General features: G+C 38.5%; 1 protein-coding gene across 1 annotated transcript in view; it reads left to right on the top strand.

Annotated features, from left to right (window-relative positions):
• SPG11 (SPG11 vesicle trafficking associated, spatacsin) overlaps positions 1-22,574 on the top strand; it is an 84,927-nt gene that overhangs the window by 40,536 nt on the left and 21,817 nt on the right. Inside the window, exons 18-27 of the mRNA XM_059181403.1 lie at positions 570-715; positions 1,720-1,881; positions 3,884-3,950; positions 6,859-7,024; positions 8,305-8,510; positions 8,769-8,877; positions 10,041-10,200; positions 10,576-10,848; positions 11,468-11,668; positions 12,501-12,608. Of these exons, the coding sequence (XP_059037386.1) occupies positions 570-715; positions 1,720-1,881; positions 3,884-3,950; positions 6,859-7,024; positions 8,305-8,510; positions 8,769-8,877; positions 10,041-10,200; positions 10,576-10,848; positions 11,468-11,668; positions 12,501-12,608 (1,598 nt within the window). The remainder of the gene's footprint in view (positions 1-569; positions 716-1,719; positions 1,882-3,883; positions 3,951-6,858; positions 7,025-8,304; positions 8,511-8,768; positions 8,878-10,040; positions 10,201-10,575; positions 10,849-11,467; positions 11,669-12,500; positions 12,609-22,574) is intronic.

The following is a 22,574-nucleotide window of genomic DNA, read 5'->3' as shown; positions in this document are numbered from 1 at the left end:
TCTACTTTTCTGTTAGAGTCAGTATTTTGGGCACTGATTTGTATGAGCTCTTTGCTGAAGACATTAATCCTTAGGCTCTCGTTTGCTGTTAATTTGTTGTTAAAATTTACCTTCTAGTTCATTACTACCTGTCAGTTTTCTTCTGTGTCTGTTTCAACACTTGTCTCAATTGTCTGAATAGAAGTTTTTATGTCAACAAACCTCTCCCCCCACCCTTTATGATGTTTTCCTGTTGTTTTTCATCTTAGAAAGTCCCTCTTAGGGATGCCTGGGTGGCTCAGTTGGTTAAGCAGCTGCCTTGGGCTCAGGTCATGATCCCAGCATCCTGGGATGGAGTCCCACATCGGGCTCCTTGCTCAGCAGGGAGCCTGCTTCTCCCTCTGTCTCTGCCTGCCGTTCTGTCTGCCTGTGCTCGCTCTCTCTTCCTCTGTCTCTCTGACAAATAAAAATAAAATCTTTTAAAAAAAAAAAAAAAGGAAAGTCCCTCTTAGATAGAGTTAAACATCTTTTTCCTCAGAACTATGTAATTCTTTCTCTTAAGGAGAAAAACCTACTCTCTTGTTTTTCAGATCCCAAACTGATCTTCCATGCTAGCCTTGCAAATGCTCAGATACTGATTCCCAGCAACCAGGCCAGTGTAAGCAGTATGCTATTGGAAGGACATACTCTCCTGGCCCTTGCTACCACAATGTATGCCCCTGGGGGGGTCAGCCAGGTATGGATAGCACTTTGACCAATTATGGTAAAGTAAGACTGATTTTAAGTTTAGTGGAAATATCTATGGCTCTTTGAGACTCCTTTGATATTCAAATGCAACCACTTACATAAATATTTCATTTTATTAAAGAGCATAAAACAAGGATGTTTAAAATTTTGCATTATATTCTCTTAAGTTGGAAGGGAACTAATCTGCTGTCTAGAGATTTTTTTTTCCCGTTTGTTTTGTAAACTTCAGGTTTGTTTTCAGGATAGAATCTGGATCTGATTGCTCCTGGGAGTAACTATACAATAGATGTGTGGCTTGGGAATTATTCTGTACTATTTGTACTCTCAGGCAAAAAGGAAATCACATTTTTTAGCTATCCGTATGAATTCTTCTGAGGGACCCAGTGGAAACTTGCCCATTTCTGCTTTTTTGAAAGTACACAGAACACCTCATTACAGGGAACTGAAGAATGCAGTTTCATATCTAATCTCTAAAAGCTTCTTACTGATAATAGCTTAATATAATACCACCTCTTCCAGATTATTGCAGTATATTTTAATTCATGTGGTTATCTCTACCTCTCTTTTTAATCACTTATAAGAAATTAGTCATAGAATAACTTGAGACCTGGCGGAGAAGGACCTACGTAGGAGTCATCTAGTCTAGTAGTTTTTTTCCTTTAAGAACATTTACTTGCTATTTAAATATTTTAGTAACAGAGACTTTTTTCAAACAATGTTTTCACATGTAGTTTGAAAACCACTATTTAGTTGAACTTCCTAATTTTGTAGATGAGGAAACTGAGGCCTGCTGTTAAATATCTGGCCCAAGGTCACCAGCTAGTTTTACTTAGAAACTGAACTAAAACTATTGGCTTCTAACTCCTTGACCAATGTCTTTTTCACTACCATGTAGTTTTTCAAGCTAATCTTGTTTCACTCTTGTGAAGAAAAGACAAATTTGGAGAAGAGAAGAACTTTACACTGTATCATGTGATCTGTCTTTCTATTTAGGTTGTTCAGAATGATGAAAATGAGACCTGTTTGAAGAAAGTAGATCCCCAGTTACTGAAGATGGCATTAACTCCTTACCCCAAGCTAAAAACTGCTCTCTTCCCACAGTACACCGCCTCTAATGTTCTGCCACCTGATATTACACTTTACCACCTTATTCAGGTACAGTATTTAGGAATATCAGTCAGGGTTCAGCTAGGAAAACCGAAATCCACTCTGGGTCTCTCACGTGGACGACATTTAACATAGATAGTTACTTACACAGTCATAGCAGGATGGGGAATCCAAGCATGCGATGGTGAGACAAGTCAAAAACTGACAGGGAGGCCACCAACACCCCTAAAGCTGCAAGAACGGTGCAAGAAAATAGTATCATCAGAACCCAGAAGCTGGACCTGGCTCTCTCTGAGAACTAAACTCACAGTCAGGCTGCCTAAATGGGAGCTGGAAACAAATGTACAGGGTGGGCCTGGAACCTGGAGAAGATAGCCCCGAAAACAAAGAAGGAGGAAAATACTCTGGTTTCTCCCCTCTTCCCACCTTTAATCTCCCATGTTGTCTCTCTTGGCTAAACCTGTCTGGTAGCCAAAGGGCAGATGAGATTGGGAAACGCAGTTCTCTGCAGAAGGAGAGAAAGGCGGGAATGGATCTGAGAGCACACGGACAGTTGGCCAGCATGCCTGTCTTACACTTCCTTCTACTGCTGATAAATTCTCTCTCTCTTCTCAGTGAATGGGGCTATTTGTTTATTTAAATCAGTACTCCTTAGCTTCTTTTAGAACAGAGATCTCTTTAAGAATGTAAGCGAGTTAGGAGTTTCTTCCCAGAAAAATAGCACATATGTGTATAATTTTGCTTCTATTTCAGAGGAGTTCAGATTCCCTGAAACCTATTCAGATCCTCCATGATGAACACATTCTTTTGTTCATTTTTTTCTTCAGAGGGCTTTTGCTTCTTTCCTCTGGGTGCACATATTCCCACAGTATCCTTAATTCAACATAAGTTCTATAATCTCTAAAGGTACAAAATCTCTCTAATGTAAGCAGTCCTTAATTTATAGAGTAGCCCTACTCAAAAATGTCCCTGGATGGCTGCCAGTCCATGAACTGCTTGTTGCTGGTATGTGAGGACATTAGGATCTTGCACTAGTCTATAAATCTGTGTCATTAAGTACACTTTTCAGTTAAGCAGACTGTGTGTGTGTGTGTGTGTGTGTGTGTGTGATGTAGCAAGACACTCTGGAAGCAGGAAGCATTTAAATTTATTGCAAGCTTCTTATCTCATTGCAGACCAGTAGCACCACTATAAACTAGATACAACTGGATTATATAAAAACATATAAAACAGTTTCACTACCTAAAGTGGATTCAATCAGCCTAAAACATAAGTGGTTTCAGGTTGTTCTTGGTTCTGTTTTCAAGTTGACCAATGCAGTTTTAGTCCTGTTACATTACAAAAAGTCATCCTTCCTAGTTCATAAATTCTCCCATAATTTTACATCAAAGCTGCTCTTTCATTAACCACCCAAATCATGACTTAAAGGTTTTTTTAATTTTCTCCTTTATCTTTCCTACCATCTGCTTATCGTCTTTGCTACATCTTTGGCCTAGACAAATTTCAAACAGGCACGTTTCCCTGCTTCCAAACCTTTTCTGACTTGCTTAACCTTAGCCCGTGCTTTTTTCTTCATTGTTGGTGGTGATTTGTTCATCACATTCCTCTAATCTTTGATCTGCTTGTCTCCCTGTTCCCTTTCCAGACCACTCTTAGCTCACCTTGTCCTGTTTACATGGTAACATTGTCTAGCCTCTTATTTCTCTTGGGTTTGGATTCCAAAAGCATTTCAGAATTCCATTTTACATTATCATCGACGCTGCTTCAACCAAGAGAGTACACTTTCCAGACATAGTTTGAAGTGCGAAGTCTTTAAAAGAAACATAGCTGGTTCTGTTTTTATTAAAAATAGGAAAGTGTCTCATGCACTCAGGGGTTTTTTTGTTTTGTTTTTTGTTTTTTGTTTTTTGAAGCTGCATTCAAAGAATTTATGTCCAGAAAGATGAGTTTGGAGAAGGGAAGCAGATTACTTGTGAAGTCTTTTCTTATAATTTTATTTAATTACTTTAGAGTCAATTAACTTTTAACTCTGACTTTTCTGCTTTTTCAGTCACTGTTGCCCTTTGACCCTAGCAGATTGTTTGGCTGGCAGTGTGCCAACACGCTGGCTATAGGAGGTAAGTCATTCTAGGCACCGAGGGCTTTAGAAGTAAGTATTTCAGCAGTGTTGACCATAGAAGTTAAGTTTTGTAAAACCAATCCAGTTTTTTTTTTCACTGCTTTCCATTTCAAAAATGAAGGTGCATTCCAATGAAAAACATTTTCTAAGAGACCGAATTGAAAATGTGAGTTAAAAGTAGTGTGTCACTAACGCTGTTCTTGCTGGGAAACATAAGATGTACCTGTCTGCTTTAATTTCTCGCTTTTCCCAAATCCCTGTTGGTTTGCAGTATAGTATTAACAAAGGTTAAGAGTGGAGGTGTAGGCATTAGACAAATCCTAGCTCGGCCATCTAATAGCTGTATGACTTTGGGTAAGTGGTTTAACCTGTCTTCAGTTTCCTGTAAAATGAGGTTAAGAATAGTGCCCACCTCACGTATTACCTGAGAATGAAAGGAGACAAGGCATTTAAAAAGCTCTTGAGTTCCTGGTGTATGGTGAGCCCCAGATGCGTAAACACTGCTGTTCTCTTTAGGCCATAAGCATTTCTCTGATTTTTCTTTTTTTTAATGCCAGTCTTAAGCTCAACTTTTTCTATATCTTTTTACTTTTAAATTTAGAGTTAGCCTTTAATATCATGGTGCCTGTGGTGCCTATGCTGAAGTTATTCGGAAGTAGGCTTCAAATGAACACTTCATATGTCATGGATACCCTGTAAATATTTACTGGCATGCATAAAAATGGATTTTCTAATTTGTGAGTTTTATAAGTTCAAATCTCAAAAGATTTAATTTACCCAGTTCCCAGGGCCCAGTGCAGTGCCAGCCTATAGTAGATGTTCAATAAATATTTGTTGAGGGCTGGATAAAGTAGTACTATGTATTGCATTTTCAAGTGATAATACTCTTTATAATGAATCTCTGTGAAGTTACTATTAGAGTGTAGACTGAATCCCCTGGCCTGTTTTAACACTTTTCCAGCTCTAACAGTTAGCCAGAGTCCTGACCCCCTTCTGGGAAATGAGCACTGTACCAGGTACACTTGGGGAACAGAGAGGAAGTTGAAGATGTTTTCCCTGCCTGGTATTTAGAAGTTTAAAACATATTTGAGGAAATAAAGCACAAAGTAAATGAAACAATTATGAAAACATAATATGCATTTATAAAATTGGTGAATTGTCTTTAATTAGAATATTTACTTATTTTTTCATATGGTCTTAACCATTGAAAAGAGATGTAAGGTGACTGCAAAGTGACTTGGCTTCTCTGACAGGCTAGAGAAAAATTTCCCTTTGGGTAGAATTTTCTCTTATATATGCTTTCCATACTAGCCTCCAACTTCTTAAAAATCGGAGTCTTATTTGAGTTAAAAACTCACATTAGCTCATTTGGAGCCAGGCAATCCTATATACTTTTCATGTACTCAGCAAATATTTAATGAATGAACTAACAGTTTTATATGTAATAACAAGTTACTAGAGTCACTGTGATCTTACAAAGAATATAGGCATGTGACAGTTTTTTAATCTCAAAGGGGGTGTACTTTTAAGTAATAGCAGGAAGTTTTAAGTTGACTGACACCTCAACTCTTCAAGGTTTTTTTTTTTTTTTTTTTTTTTTTTTAAGAGCCAAGTCACAATGTAAAAAGTCCTTGGAAGATAAAACTTTTTTTAGAAATAAGCTTTGAACTTTGAAAGTAAAAGCAGATGCACTATTTTTCAGAACTTGTTCCTTAACAGTTCAAAATGTTACTTCATTTTTTTTATAGGTAGTGAGTGATTAAGAAACAATTAAAGATTAAGTGTTGGCAGGAGGAGTTCTTTCATACTAACTGATCACATCCAGAATATCTTCTAACTTCAGATTTCTCTAAAGAGAGGAAAAAATGTTTTCTCTGCCATTTTCAAGGGCACAGAGGAACTTTAAACTGAACTACTCTGCTGGCTTGAGAAAGGTGATATCATCATGTAGGTAATAAGGTTCTCTGAATACAACATCAGAAAGTATAGCTAATGATAACAAAAGGAAATTGAGGAAGACATTAATAGGGAGAAAAGGATGTTCTTATACTGTGTATCAGAGAAAGGTAGAGGGAGTTGGCCTTGGTCTATAGAGGACTCATAAAAATATTGAGAAGGGATTTCATTGTGTAATGAGCTCCATGAATAAATTAAAAAGCTCCTTTTGCAGATCCTTAGCAGAGATGTTATAGCTGAAGGATGACTGCCATTGTGACTTAAAGGATCATCAAATACAGAATTAAGACATATAAAATAACAAGTTGAATGAGGAAAAAGCATAATTTATAAGTTTTTATGCAGCTTCTGGGCTTAGTCAGTTAAGCATCTGACTCTTGATTTCAGCTCAGGTCGTGATCTCAGGATTGTGGGCTTGAGCCCTGTGTTGGGCTCCCCACTCAGTGAGGATTCTGCTTGAGATTCTCTCTCCCTCTCCCTCTGCCCTTCCCCCCACACATTATGCTCTCTCTCTCTCTCTCTCTGAAATAAATAAATTTTTAAAATCAAACGGGCTACTTGTACACATTAAAGTGAACTGTTATATTTTGGTGGTTCAGAGTAATGCACAGTGGTACAAAATGACTATAGCAACCATTTTTTCCCTTTAGATTTGTTTATTTAATTATTAGAGAATGCATGTGCAAGCTGGGGGAGGGGAGAGGGCGAGGAAGAGAATGAATCTCAGCCAGACTCCCTGCTGAGCATGGAGTCCAACACAGGGCTTGATCTCATGACTGGAGATCATGACCTGAGTCAAAATCAAGAGTCAGACACTGAATTAGCTGAGCTGCTCAAGTGTCCTGCAACTGGTTTTCTTTCACCATTGCAGAGTTAAATTTTCCATGTGCAGATTTGAAATTAATCATGGTGAGGTGCAGAGGAGTAATATTGCCTCACTTTTCCCCTAGATGCAGTGAGTCATCTCCCACATTTTTCTAGCCCTGACCTGGTTAATAAATATGCTATAGTGGAACGTCTGAATTTTGCATATTATTTACAACATGGACGACCATCATTTGCATTTGGTACTTTTCTGGTCCAGGAATTAACCAAGAGCAAGACTCCCAAGCAGCTGTGAGTATTTAAAACATAATTTGTACTCTAAATAAAAGACATATCTGGGGTGCCTGGGTGGCTCAGTCAGTTAAGTGTCTGCCTTCAGCTCAGGTCATGATCCCAGGGTCCTGAAATCAAGCCCCGTGTCAGGCTCCTTGCTGGTCAGGGAGCCTTCTTCTCCCTCTCCTCCCTGCTCGTCCTTTCTCTCACTATCTCTGTCTGTTGCTCTTATATAAATAATAAATAAAATTTTTTTAAAAGGTAATATTTAAAGATACTATTTGTATCTTTTATAATTCTGTTAAAAAAAAAAAAGACCCAGGAACTTGCCAAATATTAGCAATTACTCTTAAGAGGGAATTGTATAATATATGTATATAAAAAATATATGTTTATAAAAAATAAAAAAAAAAAAAAAAAAAAAAACAAGATGTGAATTCTGTATTTAAGATCTTTATTTTTTATAATTCACTTTTATAAAGCACAGAATTGGGAGGAGTATTAGATATAGTCAGCTAAATCTAGATTTACTTTATTTACTGGCTTGTTTCATAGTTAACAAAGTAGTGCACTTTAGTGATAAAATATTCAAGTAATTCAGAAGGGTGAAAAAAATGAAAGATAAAAAGTCCCTGAGTCTCCTTTCTTCATTCTGCATAGTAAATAAACATGGTTAGTTTCTTATGCATCGTTCCTTGAAATATGTCTATGCATATTAAACTACATATGTGATGTCAAACTTTAATTTGCTTGGTGGTTTGCATATATACTCATAATTGATAGGATCACAAGTTGGCAGTCTTTCTATAATTCTGTTCCGTGTTCCCTGGATGAAATTGAAGCAAGAATAATTTGGCTTATGAGCGGGTGTTTTATGAGGTTAAATATAAGACAATGGGGGGGCAATGGAGACAACCAAAAACTACCAGGAACCAGGGTGCCTGGGTGGCTCAGTAGGTTAAGCCTTTGCCTTCAGTTCAGGTCATGATCTCAGGGTCCTGGGATCGAGCCCCATATCACGTTCTCTGCAGGGAGCCTGCTCCCCCCGCCCCCCGCCTGCCTCTCTCCCTACTTGTGATCTCTCTCTCAGTAAAATAAATGAATAAAATCTTAAAAAACAAACAAACAAACAAAAACTACCAGGAACCTAAATGATGTGTGCAGGGGCCCAAAATGGGAGGGGGGAGGAAACTAAAAATCACGGGTGTCTGACACTCCATGTATCACTGTGTAATTCCTTCTGCTTTTCCTGGTGAGAAACAGTTCTCTGATGTTATTTTAATTCCTGTCTTTTTTAGGATCCAGCAAGTAGGTAATGAAGCCTATGTTTTAGGGCTCTCCTCCTTCTACGTACCTTCAGTAGGAGCTGCCTGTGTTTGTTTCTTAGAACTACTTGGCCTTGACAGTCTCAAGCTCAGAGTTGATATGAAAGTGGCCAATATAATTCTGAGCTGCAAGTGTAGAAACGAAGATGCTCGGTCCAGCTATATCAGAGAGTCTCTAGGTACAGTGCCTTTTCCATCTGGGGTTTGTTTCGTTTAGAGGAGAAGGGTTGAATAGGTCTAAAGCATCAGATTGTGAGTGGTTGGGGAGGAAATAATTATCTTCCTGTTTCCTCCTTTCTCTGCAGAATGTTTGCACTTTATCTCACTTTCTTAGACCCTTTAATCAGGTTCTAAAATGGCCCTGGGCCACACTCTTGAAACAGAAGAGTTCCTGACCTTTTCTCTTGACTATTTTTTATTGTTCGTATTTCTTACAGCTGAAAAACTATCTAAACTGGCTGTGGGTGAAAAGGCCACCATAGAGGAATTGCTTATTCTCTTAGAAGAAGGGATATGGAACAGCATCCAGCAGCAGGAAATAAAGAGGTTTGTAGAATTGCAGCCTCATTCTCTTTTCCAACAAGCTTTATTCTTCCAAACTGTATTTGTGTAGTCTTTCTTCCAGCAACTCAGGTGTTTTCACCAATCCCTTCAGGGCTTCTTACTCAGCCAGCATATAGCAGACACTTGATAAACAGAGAGTTGAGTTTTAAATGCTTCTTGCCATCAGTAGAAGAAGGGTGCAGATAATTATTCACTTTTTAGAAAAAGAGTTTCCAAAAGATGGAGAAGAGCTCTGTCTTCTTCACTGCCCAGCTGGTCAGAGAAGTCTTGTTATATGTTGAAATCATTTAGAAGACGTGGGATGGGGGCACCTGTGTGGCTCTGTCGGTTAAGCCTCCAACTCTTGCTTTTGGCCTGGATCATGATCTCAGGGTCGTGAGATTGAACCCTGAATTGGCTCTGTGCTGGGAATGGAGCCTGCTTAAGATTCTCTCTCTCTACCCCTCCCTTGCTCTTTCTATAAAAAAGAAAAAAGAGAGAGAGAAGAAGATGGGGGATGGATCTCACAAATTTGATTCTAAGTGAGGTCTTTAATTTTCTCTTACTTACATATGTTAGTTGATAATGAAAGTTGAGGTGACCATCTGTCCAGAAAACCCCCTCTACTTAAACATTGATAACATCTTTCATCCGTGCTGTGCCACCCGCGGTGACCTAGTCACCCCAGACCCTGGGAATGCACCATTTTCTTGTACTGGCTCTTGGTGACTCTGTTCTCAACAGTCTCTGGCTATGAACAGAAACAAGTACTCCCCCCTCCCTGAGGAAGCCCAAGCATCTGTCAGGGCTCTGATACTCTAAAGTGAGTCATGCAAAACAATTAAACACTCAGAATTTCTTGAGTGACTATTTACTCAATTCTCCTAAAGATGGTATATAGCTAATATAACCTCTCTGTGGACAGATACTTAAAGGAATGCATTCTCCCAGTATGCTAAGAAAGCTTTTATGCATTATGGATGCAAGAGCCCTCTTATTTCCTTTATTTTCCAGAGCAGCTTAACAAACACATGGTATTTTTGAAAGATTTTTTAGAAAATATACTGCAGTTAAATTTGTTTAATTTTTTCTTATTTTCCATTTAAATTAAAGCTGTATTTTAACAATCTTTTTTTTCCCTCTACTGCCCCAACTTCCAATTACAGGTTATCTAGTGAATCTAGCAGCCAGTGGGCATTAGCAGTACAGTTCTGCAGGCTTCACAATGTGAAACTGAGCACATCTTACCTCAGAGAATGTGCCGAAGCAAACGACTGGTTACAGTTCATTATCCATAGCCAGCTCCATAACTATCACCCAGAGGAGGTAAGCCACAGTGTGTTGCCAACTATTCAAGAAGAGAAAATTGGAAGGCTTCTCAGAGGACACAAAGTGTTCTTTCCATTGTGTATATCTAGGCTTTTGTTTTATGTGATATTACTGTTTTTATTAAGAGTTCAGTGGGTTGGCATCAGACAGAGGATTAGTCATTCATACTAAAGAGCTGAGGGAAGAGTTTTTGCAACTCCAGATTAAATATGGAAGTTCACCCCAAAGCAGCAAATAACTTTGTAAAATGATATGGTCACTTCCCACGCACACGGTTCAGAGTGAGAAAGGACAATTTTGCCTCTGCTTTTCTTTAACATTTTTTGGCTCCAGATGAAATTGGTCTTTTTAAATATCTAATATGTTTTCTAGGTGAAATCTCTCCTTCAGTATTTCAGTCCTGTCCTTCAAGACCATTTAAGACTGGCTTTTGAGAACTTGACCTCAGTGTCTAACTCCAAAATGGACAGTGATCCAGTCTGCAACAGGGTCCCCCAGGAACTCCAGAGAAACAAAGAAGAGATGACTGATTTATTTGAGGTTCTGCTCCAGTGCTCAGAGGAACCAGACTCCTGGTGCTGGCTCCTCGCTGAAGCAGTGAAACAATGGGCCCCTATCCTTAGTGTCCTGGCCTCCTGTCTCCAGGTAGGGTATGAGAAGCCAAAATTAAGAACCCAGAGAGAATAGAAAAGGTGGAAAGGGACCGGGAAGACTAATCATCAGAGAGGAAATGGGGTGATGATGATAGGAAGGCTCCAGTGTGTGTTTTCAAGGTCACTGTCACTTTTGTGCTTTTCCAGCTTGGGCACCAGGCCATCCATTACACTTCCTTCTACCTTAATATTCAGTAACCAAAGTGGTCTGAGCTTTGGTTCCTAGTTGGAAGTCCTAGAGAAAAGACCCTGCCTCCTGAGCAGCGAAGTGGGATATTCTAGACAGTCCCTGACCGATGCTGTGGAAGGCAGTCTTGTTTTCTTATACTTAGTACTTCCACAACTTGTGGATATACCCATTTGTTCTCTTGATCTTTGGATAGATTACACTCTGCAGAACAGTTTATAGTAGTGCCTTGGTTGTTCATTAGAGTTTATTCCATGTTTGGAAGCTTTCAAGCTAGGTTAACCAGTGTATTGAGGTGACTTGTTCAGAACAGGAAACATCCATCCATGATTGTAGCATTGCTGGGAGCCCCCAGCTCCCTCTGTCAGGTGATCCAGATGCAATTGTTGTTGTTTTTTTTTGAAAAGTTTTTATCCTGCGGCAGGATGCCAGTACTATTCCTTGTCTCTGTGTTTGGATCGTCACATCTGTGGAGGACACTGTTGCTGCTGAAGCAACAGAACACATTCATGGCTCAATGGAAGAGCACATATGGGACCTTCAAGACCTCTCGGTCATCTGGAGAACATTACTAACAAGGCAGAAGAGCAAAACTCTCATCAGAGGTTTTCAACTTTTCTTTAAGGTAGTTATAGTCACTTCATTTCGTTCCTGTGTTTAAAAGGGTTGCTTCAGAATATCCCCATTGGTTTTTTCAATAGTTTTTAATCTCTTGATTTAAGATTTTATTTATTTATTTGTCAGAGAGAGAGAAAGAGAGCACACAAGCAGGCAGAATGGCAGGCAGAGGCAGAGAGAGAAGCAGGCTCCCTGCCAAACAAGGAACCCAATGTGGGACTCAGTCCCAGGACTCTGGGATCATGACCTGAGCCGAAAGCAGTGACTTAACCAACTGAGCCACCCAGGCATCCCTTGATTTTTTTTTTAAATCCAACAGCATAGAGTGATAACAGAACTACCGATTCTTTTCAAAGAACTTTATATTATTTGAGGGTGTTATGAAGTGGTAGTATCCTCATTTTAGAGTAAAGTACTGTGTTTCTAGTTCAGATAGTTTCTCACTCCAAAACTCCTGTCTTCTGACAGAAAAGCTTCCCCCAAAGAGATAGAAATACCACAGGCAGCAGTAGGTTGGCAGCTCAGTAGAGCCCATTTTCCAGGAGTATATGTAGCACCATCTAGTGGAATGTCTCCAGCTCACGTGCTGTGGACCACGTATAGAATAGAAAATAGACTGTTGTGTAGGTGTGCCTGGCCTAAATATCTTTTTTCTAAAAGGTAAAAGTAATAAAAACTTAACCTCCTTTCTTTTTACTATATGACTTAATTCGATGTAACTGTTATTAGTAGTACTTGTGTTTTTACTTTAACCTTCTCTTACATTGACATTATTCATTGAGAAAACACTATCGATCAACTTCACGATTTTGTAATTTCATTCTAACTCTTCCTCAAAGGATTCCCCACTACTGTTGATGATGGAGATGTATGAACTGTGTATGTTTTTCAAGAATTATAAGGAAGCCGAAGCTAAACTTCTGGAGTTCCAAAAGAGCTTTGAAACTGTAAGTTGGAACCCTACTGCTCTTTGTCACCAATCTGAAATTGGTTAGTGTGGCCTGTTACCTGCTAGTATTCAGGTTGTGACAGCAGGCAAGCAGCTGGGAGGTGGCATAATTGAAACTAACTCATTTGTACTGTTCCAGAGGTGGGGAGGGAGGGCAGGAGTTACAGTGGCTTTGCCTAGAGCACCTCAGTTGCCAGACATGACAGAGAAGTTTCATCTGAAGTGCTGATTCTGATCAGTGTCCTGAACTGCAGCCAAGCTCAGTGGGAAAGGGATTACCAGGACCTGCAGTGGATGCTCAAGAGGAATGTGGTGGTTCCTCATAGGCCACATTTTGCCACTCTAAGATAACTCAGTATTGAGTGTGAAGGATGTTTAATACTTCTTTATTTATGGTGATTGACAATAATGGCTTTTTTCATCAACCATCTTTATGGTCCCACTCCGAAATGATGCTGAACTGTGTGGTCAATTTCAGACAATTTCAGACCTATTCAATGCTTATTTCAGGCCTTATTTATCATGTGGAACTAATTAACCCTGTGGAAGAAAAGGGGAAGTTGTAAGGAAGCAAAAGAAATATGCCTTAGTTCTGCTTCGGGTTTTAGCACTTTTGTGTTTTCTCTACCCTACAAGAGCTCTATGATAAATGAGACAAAACTATATGCTGGTTCTACCTAACAAACATATCACAGTGGAACCCCAGTTTAGGCTTTTGCTCTCAATAAGTAACTGTAATAAAAGGTTTAAAAGTTACATTATTTGAAAATATTGAGTCAGTTATTCAAATATGCCTGAGGTTTCAAAATCACGACAAAGAGGAATGTTAATTTCCTTAGTCTGTCTCTTCCCATGGCTGGGGCTCTACCAGATATCTTTTCTTTCTTTTCTTTTGACTTATTTTTTGGAGCAAAATACACATACCATTTACCATCTTAACTGTTAAGTATACAGTCAGTAGTGTTAAATACATTCCCGTTGTTATGTGACCATCACCACCATCCATCCCCCTCACCCTACACATGTTGTCATGTGTAAAAACTCTATACCCATTAAACAAGAACTCCCCTTCTCCTTTATTCCAAGCTCCTGGCAACCACAGTTCTACTTTTTGTTTTTATAATTTGGCTACTTTAGGTACCTTATATAAGTGGAATTGTACAATATTTGTCTTTTTTGTGATTGGTTTATTTCACTTAGCATGATGTTCTCAAGGTTCATCCATGTAGAATTTCCTTCTTTTCAAATGCTAAATAAAATGCCATTGTATGTTGGTGAAAAATAGCTTTTCCCTAAGGTCACAAACACGACAGGGATGTCCACTATCACCACTGTTCTTCAATGTGGTACTAAAAATCCTAGCCTTAGCAACAGACAGCACAAAGAAATAAAAGATACTCATATCAGCAAAGAAGTCAAACTCTCCCTCTTCACAGATGACATGATACTTTATGTGGAAAACTCAAAAGACTCCACCCCCAAATTGCTGGAACTCAGATAGGAATTCAGCACAGAAATCAGTTGCATTTCTATACACTAACAGTGAGACAGAAGAAAGAGAAATTAAGGAGTCAATCCCATTTACAATTGCACCCAAACCTGTAAGATTTCTAGGAATAATTGTAACCAAAGAGGCAAAGGATCTATACTTTGAACACTGTAGAATGCTCATGAAAGAAATTGAGGAAGACACAAAGAAATGGAAAAATGTTCCATGCTCATGGATGGGAAGAACAAATATTGTTAAAATGTTTATGCTGCCTAGAGACCCTGAATAGCCAGAGGAATGTTGAAAAAGAAAACCAAAGTTGGTGGGATCACTATTCTGGACTTAAACTCTATTACAAAGCTGTAGTAATCATCAAGACAGTATGGTACTGGTACTAAAACAGACACATGGATCAATGGAACAGAATAGAGGACCCAAAAACAGACCCTTAACTACATGGTCAACTAATCTTCAACAAAGCAAGAAAGAATATCCAATGGAAAAAAGCCAGTCTCTTCAACAAATGGTGTTGGGAAAATGGGACAGCCCCATGGGAAAGAATGAAACTGGACCATTTCCTTGTACCATACACAAAAATAGACTCAAAATGGATGAAAGACCTAAATGTGAGACAGGAATCCATCAAAATTCTAGGGAAGAACATAGCAACCTCTTTAACCTCGGCCGCAACAATTTCTTACTAGACACATCTACAAAGGCAAGGGAAACAAAGGCGAAAATGAACTATCGGGACTTCATCAAGATGAAAAGATTGTGCATAGCATAGGAAATAGTTGACAAAACCAAAAGACAACCAACAGAATGGGAGAAGATATTTGCAAATGATAAAGGGCTAGTATCCAAAATCTTCAAAGAACTTACTGAACTCAGCACCCAAAGAACAAATAATCCAGTCAAGAAATGGGCAGAAGACATGAAGAGACATTTCTCCAAAGAAGACATCCAAATGGCCAATAGATGAAAAATTATTCACATCACCTGGCATCAGGAAAATACAAATCAGTCACACCTCACACTAGTTAGAATGGCTAAAATTAACAAGTCAGGAACTGACAGATGTTGGCTAGGATACGGAGAAAGGGGAACCCTCCTACACTGTTGGTGGGAATGCAAGCTGGTACAGCCACTCTAGAAAACAATATGGAGGTTCCTCAAAAGATTGAAAATAGAGCTGCCCTACAACCCAGCAATTACATTACTGGGTATTTATCCCAAAAACAAATGTGGTGTTCCAGCGGGGCACCTGCACCCCAATGTTTTTTTGTTTTTTTGGTTTTTTAAATGTTTTTTATTTAACAGACAGAGATCACAAGTAGGCGGAGAGGCAGGCAGAGAGAGTGGGGGAAGCAGGCTTTCTGCTCAGCAGAGAGCCCGATGTGCAGCTCGATCTCAGGACCCTGAGACCGTGACCTGAGCTGAAGGCAGAGGCTTAACCCACTGAGCCACCCAGGTGCCCCCACCCCAATGTTTATAGCAGCAATGTCTACAATAGTCAAACTGGGCTCTTTCCACAGATCCATCAATAGATGAATGGATACAGACAGTGTGGTATGTGCATGTGTGTGTGTATATAATAGAATACTACTCAGCCATAAAAAATGAAATATTTCCATTTGCAGTGATGTGGATGGAACTAGAGAGTATTATGCTAAGTGAAGTAAGTTAATCAGAGATAATTATCATATGATCTCATCCAGATGTGGAATTTAAGAAATAAAACAAAGGACCATAGGGGAAGAGAGGAAAAAGATGAAACCAGAGAGAGAGACAAATCTAAAGAGTTTCTGAACCATAAGAAACAACCTGAGGGTTGCTGGAGGGGAGGTGGGCAGGGGACAGAGTAACTGGGTGATGGGCATTATGGAAGGCGCATGATGAGCACTGGGTATTATATAAGACTGATGAGTCACTGACCTCTACTTCTGAAACCAATAATACATTATATGTTGATTAATTGAATTTAAGTACAAATTAAAAAGGGGGAAAAAAGTCAAGATAACATTTTCTCCTGGGAGGGAGATTGTAGGGATGCAGTGTCGTCCAGGAGGGGTAATTTAAGGCACTGGTAGAGTTCCATTTTTTCACCTTGTATATTCAGCATCAAAATTGTTTTTATTTTTTCCTTCAACAGTGTAGATATATTTTATGCATGCTTTTGCATATGTGATCAAAATATTCCATTTTATGTATATGCTACATTTTGCTTATCCATTCCTCTATCCATGAATATTTGGGTTACTTCCACATTTTAACTATGCTACTATGAACATGGTATACAAATAATCTCTTCAAGATCCTGCTTTCAGGGGCGCCTGGGTGGCTCAGTGGGTTAAGCCGCTGCCTTTGGCTCAGGTCATGATCTCACAGTCCTGGGATTGAGTCCCGCGTCTGGCTCTCTGCTCAGCAGGGAGCCTGCTTCCCACTCTCTCTCTCTGCCTGCCTCTCTGCCTACTTGTGATCTCTGTCTGTCAAACAAACAAACAAACCAAAAAGATCCTGCTTTCAGTTCTTTTGGGTATCCTCTCAGAAGTGAAATTGTTGGATGATAGGATAACTCTATCTTTAATAAGTTGAGGAAGTGTCATACTGTGTTCTGTAGTGGACGTACCATTTTACACTGCCACAAGGTTCTGGTCTCTCCACATCCTCTTCAGCACTTGTTTTCTGTTTTGTTTTGTTTTGTTTTGTTTTGTTTTGAAGTAAGCTCTACACCCAATGTGGAGACCCTAAGATCAAGAGTTGCATGCTCTACTGACTCAGTTGGCCAGGTGCCCCATTGTTTTCTGTTTTTTTGTTTGTTTTTTTAATAGTAGTCATCCTAATGGGTGTGAGGTAGTATTTCATTGTAGTTTTGATTTGTGTTTTCCTAATGATTAATGATGTTGAGCATCTTCTCATGCTTACTGACCATTTGTATATCATCTTTGGAGAAATGTCTATTTAAGTCTTGTGCCCATTTTTAATTTTGTTTATTTTTGTTTTTAGGAATTTTGTATACTATTGAAAATACCCATTGAAATATTAATCATATATGATTTGCCCATAATTTCTCCCACTCTTTGGGTTGCCTTTTTACTGTTGATAATGTCTCTAGATGCATTCATGAAGTCAATTTGCCTATTTTTCTCTTGTTACTTGTGCCTTTTGGTGTCCTGTCCAAGAAGTTGTTGCCAAATCTAGTGTTGTGAAGCTTTTGTCCTATATTTTCTTCTAAGCGTTTTTATTATTTTAGATCTCATATTTAGGTTCTTAGTCCATTTTGAGTTAATTTTTATATATGGTGTTTGGTAAGGGTCCAACTTCATTCTTTTGCATGTGGATATTCAGTTTTCCCAACACCATTTGTTGAAAATACTGTCCTTTCTTCATTGAATGATCTTGGCACCCTTGTCAAAAATCGTTAGACCACATATGTGAAGGTATATTTTTGGGCTTTCAGTTCTGTTCTCTTGCCAATACGTCTGTCTCTATGCCCATAGCACACTGTTTTGATTACTACAGCCTTGTAGTAAGTTGGGAAATCAGGAGGAAGAGTTCTTTTTCAAGATCGTTTTGGCTATTGAGGGTCTCTCAAAGTCACAAATGGTTTTAGGATGGCTTTTTCTATTTCTGTAAAGACACATCGTTAGGATTTTGATAGGAATTGCATCAAATTCAAAGATCACTTTGGATAGTATTGATGTTTTAACATTAAGGCTTCCAACCCATGAACATCACACGCATTTATAGTAGTTTTCACTGTACAAGTCTTTTACTTCATTGGTTAATTCCTAAGTAATTTATTATTATTTATTATTGCTTCTAGAAATGGCATTGTTTCCTATATGGATTATTCATTGTGTATAGATACACAAGTGATTTTTGTGCATTGACTCTGTGTCCTGCTATTTTGCTGAATTCATTTATTCCGTGTGTGTGTGTGTGTGTGTGTGTGTGTGTGTGTGTAAGTAATCATTAGGGTTTTCTACATATAGGATCATATCATGCAGAAGTCATTTTATTTCTTTTCCAAATTGGGTGCTCTTTTTTTTTTTTTTCTTGCCTATAGGCTCTGGCTAGAACTTTGAGTACTGTGTGGAATAGAAGTGTTGAAAGCAGGCATCCTTGCCTTCTTCCTGATCTTAGAAGAATGGTTTCAGTCTTTTACCATTGAGTAAAATGTTCACTGTGGGTTTTTCACATGTGGCTTTTATTATGTAGGGTAGTTTCTTTCTATTCCCAATTTGTTGAGGGTTTTTGTTTTTTTTTAAACCTTGAAATAGTATTGAATTTTGTCAAATACTTTTTTTTTTTTTTTACATCAATTGAAATGATCGTGTGGGTTTCTTTTCTACGTTCTGTTGATGTACTATATATATTGATTTTTTTTTCCTATGTTGTACCATCCTTGCATCCCAGGGAATAAATTCCATTAGGTAATGGTGAATAATCCTTCTAATGCACTGAATTCAGTTTGCCAGTTTTTTTTTTTTTTTAAATTCACTTGACAGAGAGAGGCACAGGGAGAGAGGGAACACAAGAGAGGGGGGAGTGGGAAAGGGAGAAGCAGGCTTCCCACTGAGCAAGGAGCCCAATGCAGGGCTCCATCCCAGGACCCTGGGATCAAGACCCAAGCCGAAGGCAGCCACTTAACGACTGAGCCACCCAGGTGCCCCCAGTTTGCCAGTATTTTCTTGGGGATTTTTACATCAGTGTTCATAAGGGATACTGGTTGATAGTTTTCTTGCAGGGTCTTCATCTGTCTTTAGTACCAAGATTATGCTGGTTTCATAAAATGCATTGGGAAGTGTTCCCTCCTCACCAGTAATTTGGGTAAGTTTGAGAAAGGTTGGTTGTAGTTCTTCTTTAAATGTTTTTAGAATTCACCAGTGAAGCCATCCTGTCCAGGGGTTTTCTTTGTGGAGAGATTTTTGATTTCTGAGTCAATCTCCTTACATTATCTATTTGTGATTTAGTCTTGATAGGTTTTGCATTTCTAGGAATTTGCCCATTTCATCTAAGTTATCCACTTTTTGGCATGCAGTTGTTCATAGTACTCTGTTATAATCCCTTTTATTTCTGTGGAAAGGGTAATAATGGCCCCATGTTCATTTCTGATTTTAGTAATTTGAGACTTCTCTCTATATAAAAATGTGTTTTTAATTTCCATAATTTTGTGAATTTTCAGTTTTCCTTTTGATAATGACTTCTAATTTTATCCCCTTGTGGTCAGAGAAGATACTTCATATGATCTCTATCTTTTAAAAATCTGTTGAAACCTATAGCTTAACCTGTGGTCTGTCCTAGAAAATAATCTCATGTGCACTTAAGAAGGATGTGTTTTCTATTGTTCTTGGGTAGTAGAACATCCTTTATATGTCTGTTAGATCTATTCAGTTTATTGTGTTAAGTTCTCTGTTTTCTTATCTCTGTCTCATTATTTTATCCATTATGGTGAGTGAGATGTTGGAGTCTTCAATTGTTATTATAGAACTGTTTCTCCCCTCAGTTCCATCAGCTTATGCTTAACATATTTTGATAATCTGTCATTGGGTATGTAAATGTTTAAAACTGCTATATTTTCTTGCTGTATCGAACATTTTATTAGTATCTAATCTCCTTCTTTGTCTCTTACAAAAGACAAAATTTAAAGTTTATTTTGTTGGTTACTACTATAGCCACCCTTGCTTTTTATTTGTTTGTTACTATTTGCAGGGAGTATCTTTTTCCATCCTTCCACTTTCAACCTGTTTATGTCTTTGGATCTCAACTGAGTCTTTTGTAGACAGCAGCACATGGTTGGATCATGTGTTTTTGTCTATTCTGCTAATCTCTGTCTTCTAATTGGAGAGCTTAATCTATTTACATTTGAAGTAATTACTGACCAGGAAGAGCTTGCTTCTGCCATTGTGTTGGTGGTTGTCTTTATGCCTTGTAGCTTTTTTGTTTCTTATTTCCTGCATTACTGTTTTCTTTTGTGTTTAGTTGATTTTTTTAATAAAATGTTTTGTAAAGTTTTTCCGGCGAGATAAACACAACACCAGGCAAAGTGGGTATAAGGCAAGGTTTATTAAAGGTTCTCTCCCGTGAAGTTTCAGAGCCCAGGTGAAGGGGAGCCAAGAAAGTTGCACTGGGAGGAGGTGGGCACCCTCGGGCGAGGTTCCGCAACTCTGGAAAGCAGAGTGGGGGAAGTTGCACCCAAGGCAGGGAGGAGGGGGCTTTTAAGGGGTCTTGGGGGGGCGGGGCTCAGGGGTCTTTTGGCAAGTTTCCCTTATTCAGATATCTCGCCTGCTCATCGGGGTCCCATTGGTCCATAGGAACCTGGGGCGGGGGTCTCAGATTCCTGCTTGGGCCTTTGTTCTGTCTGAATTCAGGTCTGGTGGCGGGAACTTTCGCCATCTTAAGTAGCCCTTTCCGCCAGCCCAACATGTTTAAATTCCATTCTCATTTTGTGCTTATCCTATAGCTATTTTCTTTTTGGTTACCATGAATTTATGCCAGCTTAACTTCAATAACATTAAAAAAAGTGCTTCTTTGCAGCTCTGATCTCACACCTTCAGTTGTTGATGTCACCAGATTACATTTTTATACAATATGTGTCTCAAGACAAACAAATAATTCCTTTCAGGGCATTAGTCTCTTAAATTATGAAGAAAACAAAATTTGGAGTTACAAACCAAAGTTACAGTCATACCAGCTTTTATACTAATAATTGTTCTTTATATGTATATATAAATAATAATATATATAAATAATATATAATAATTTTCTTTATATGCACTAGTCTCTTAAATCAGATAGAAAATAGAAACCTATTGCTACAGTAATATTGGCCTTTATAATTTCCCATATATTATGTTTATTGAGCTCTTTATTTCTGCATATGGCATCTAAAGTCCTTTCATTTTACCTTACAGGACTTCTTGCAAGGCCAGTCTAGTGGTCAAAGACCCCCTCAGCTTTTGTTTCCCTAAGAATGTCTTGATTTACCTCTCACTTTTGAAGGATGGTTTTGCTGGATATAGGAGTCTTGGTCACAGTATTTTTCTTTGAGCACTTTAAATATATCAGCCCACTGTCTCCTGGCCCTCAAAGTTTCTAATGAGAACTCTGCAGATAATCTTCTTTAGGATCCCTTGCATGTGACCAGTCACTTCTCTTCTGTTGCTTCCAAATTTCTTTTTTTGTTCTTTATCTTAAAAAAGTTTCATTATAATGTGTCTCATTATGGGTCTCTTTCAATTCACCTTGTTAGAGTTTGTTGAGCTTCTTGGATGTTTATTTTGTTTATATTTATGTCTGTCAACAAGTTTGAGACTTATTCAGCCATTATTTATTTAAATATTCTCTCTACTCCTTTCTCTCTTCTTCTGGGACTCCCATGATATTTATGTTGGTCCACTTGATAATGTCCCATAGGTCTCTTATGCTCTGTTTGCTTTTCTTCAGTCTTCCTCAAACTTGATAATTTCCATTGTCCTGCCTTTAAATTTGCTGATTCTTTATTCTGCCTGCTCACATTTCCCTTTCAATCCCTCTAGTAAATTTGTTATTTTAATTTTATTTTCATTTGTTATTTTACATTTTAGCTCTGGAATTTTTTGTTTTTCAATTTTCTGTTTCTTTGTTGATATTTCCATTTTGTTCACACATTGTTTTCTTGACTTTCTCTACATCTTTAGTTAAAACAGTTGTTTTAAAATCTGTGTCTCAAGTATCTGCCATTAGGAACAGTTTTTGTCATTTTTTGTCTCTTTGAATGGACCCTATTTTCCTGTTTCTTTGTATACCTTGTGATTCTCTGTTGAACTTTGGACATTTGGATCTAATAGTGTGGTAACCCTAGAAATCATATTCTCCTCCTTCCCCAGGGTTTGCTAGTTTTTATTTATTATTTTTGGGTTTTGGATAGGCAAAAGTCATTTCTGTGGCAAGGATCAGCATGAAGTGTAGACCTAAAGTCTTCTTGGGTCTTTTGTGAGCCTTTCCCTGCATATACACAGTCACTTTCTAATTTTGCTCATAAAATTGTTTTTAACTGTCCTAATCTTTAAAGTTTGGCTCCTGAACGGGAGAAAATCAAAAAATGAAGGGAGTGGTGAGGAAAAGGGTGCCAGTGCTTTATTTTTATTTTTTATTTTTTAAAGATTTTCCTTCTTTATTTAAGAGAGAGAGAAAGCAAGAGAGCACAAGCCAGAGGGAGAGGCTGAGGGAGAAGCAGACTCCCACTGAGCAGGGAACCTGATCCGGGGCTCAGTCCGCAGGACACTGGGATCATGACCTGAGCCGAAGGAAGATGCTCAACTGACTAAGTCACCCAAGTGACTTGGTGCTAGCCCTTTAAATCTCCTGGAAGTCCTTTCAGTTGGAGGGGGAGGGGCTGGCAACAGTGGGTGAGGTGAAACAATGGCTGCCCACCTCCTTGCCTGGACCTCTGTGGTCAGAAGCAGCAACCAATGATCAGAGTACCAATTT

Source organism: Mustela lutreola, chromosome 7 (assembly GCF_030435805.1).
Source record: "Mustela lutreola isolate mMusLut2 chromosome 7, mMusLut2.pri, whole genome shotgun sequence".
Lineage (NCBI taxonomy): Eukaryota > Metazoa > Chordata > Mammalia > Carnivora > Mustelidae > Mustela > Mustela lutreola.
Note: the sequence above shows the minus strand (reverse complement) of the source record. Positions and strands in the feature narration are given on the sequence as shown.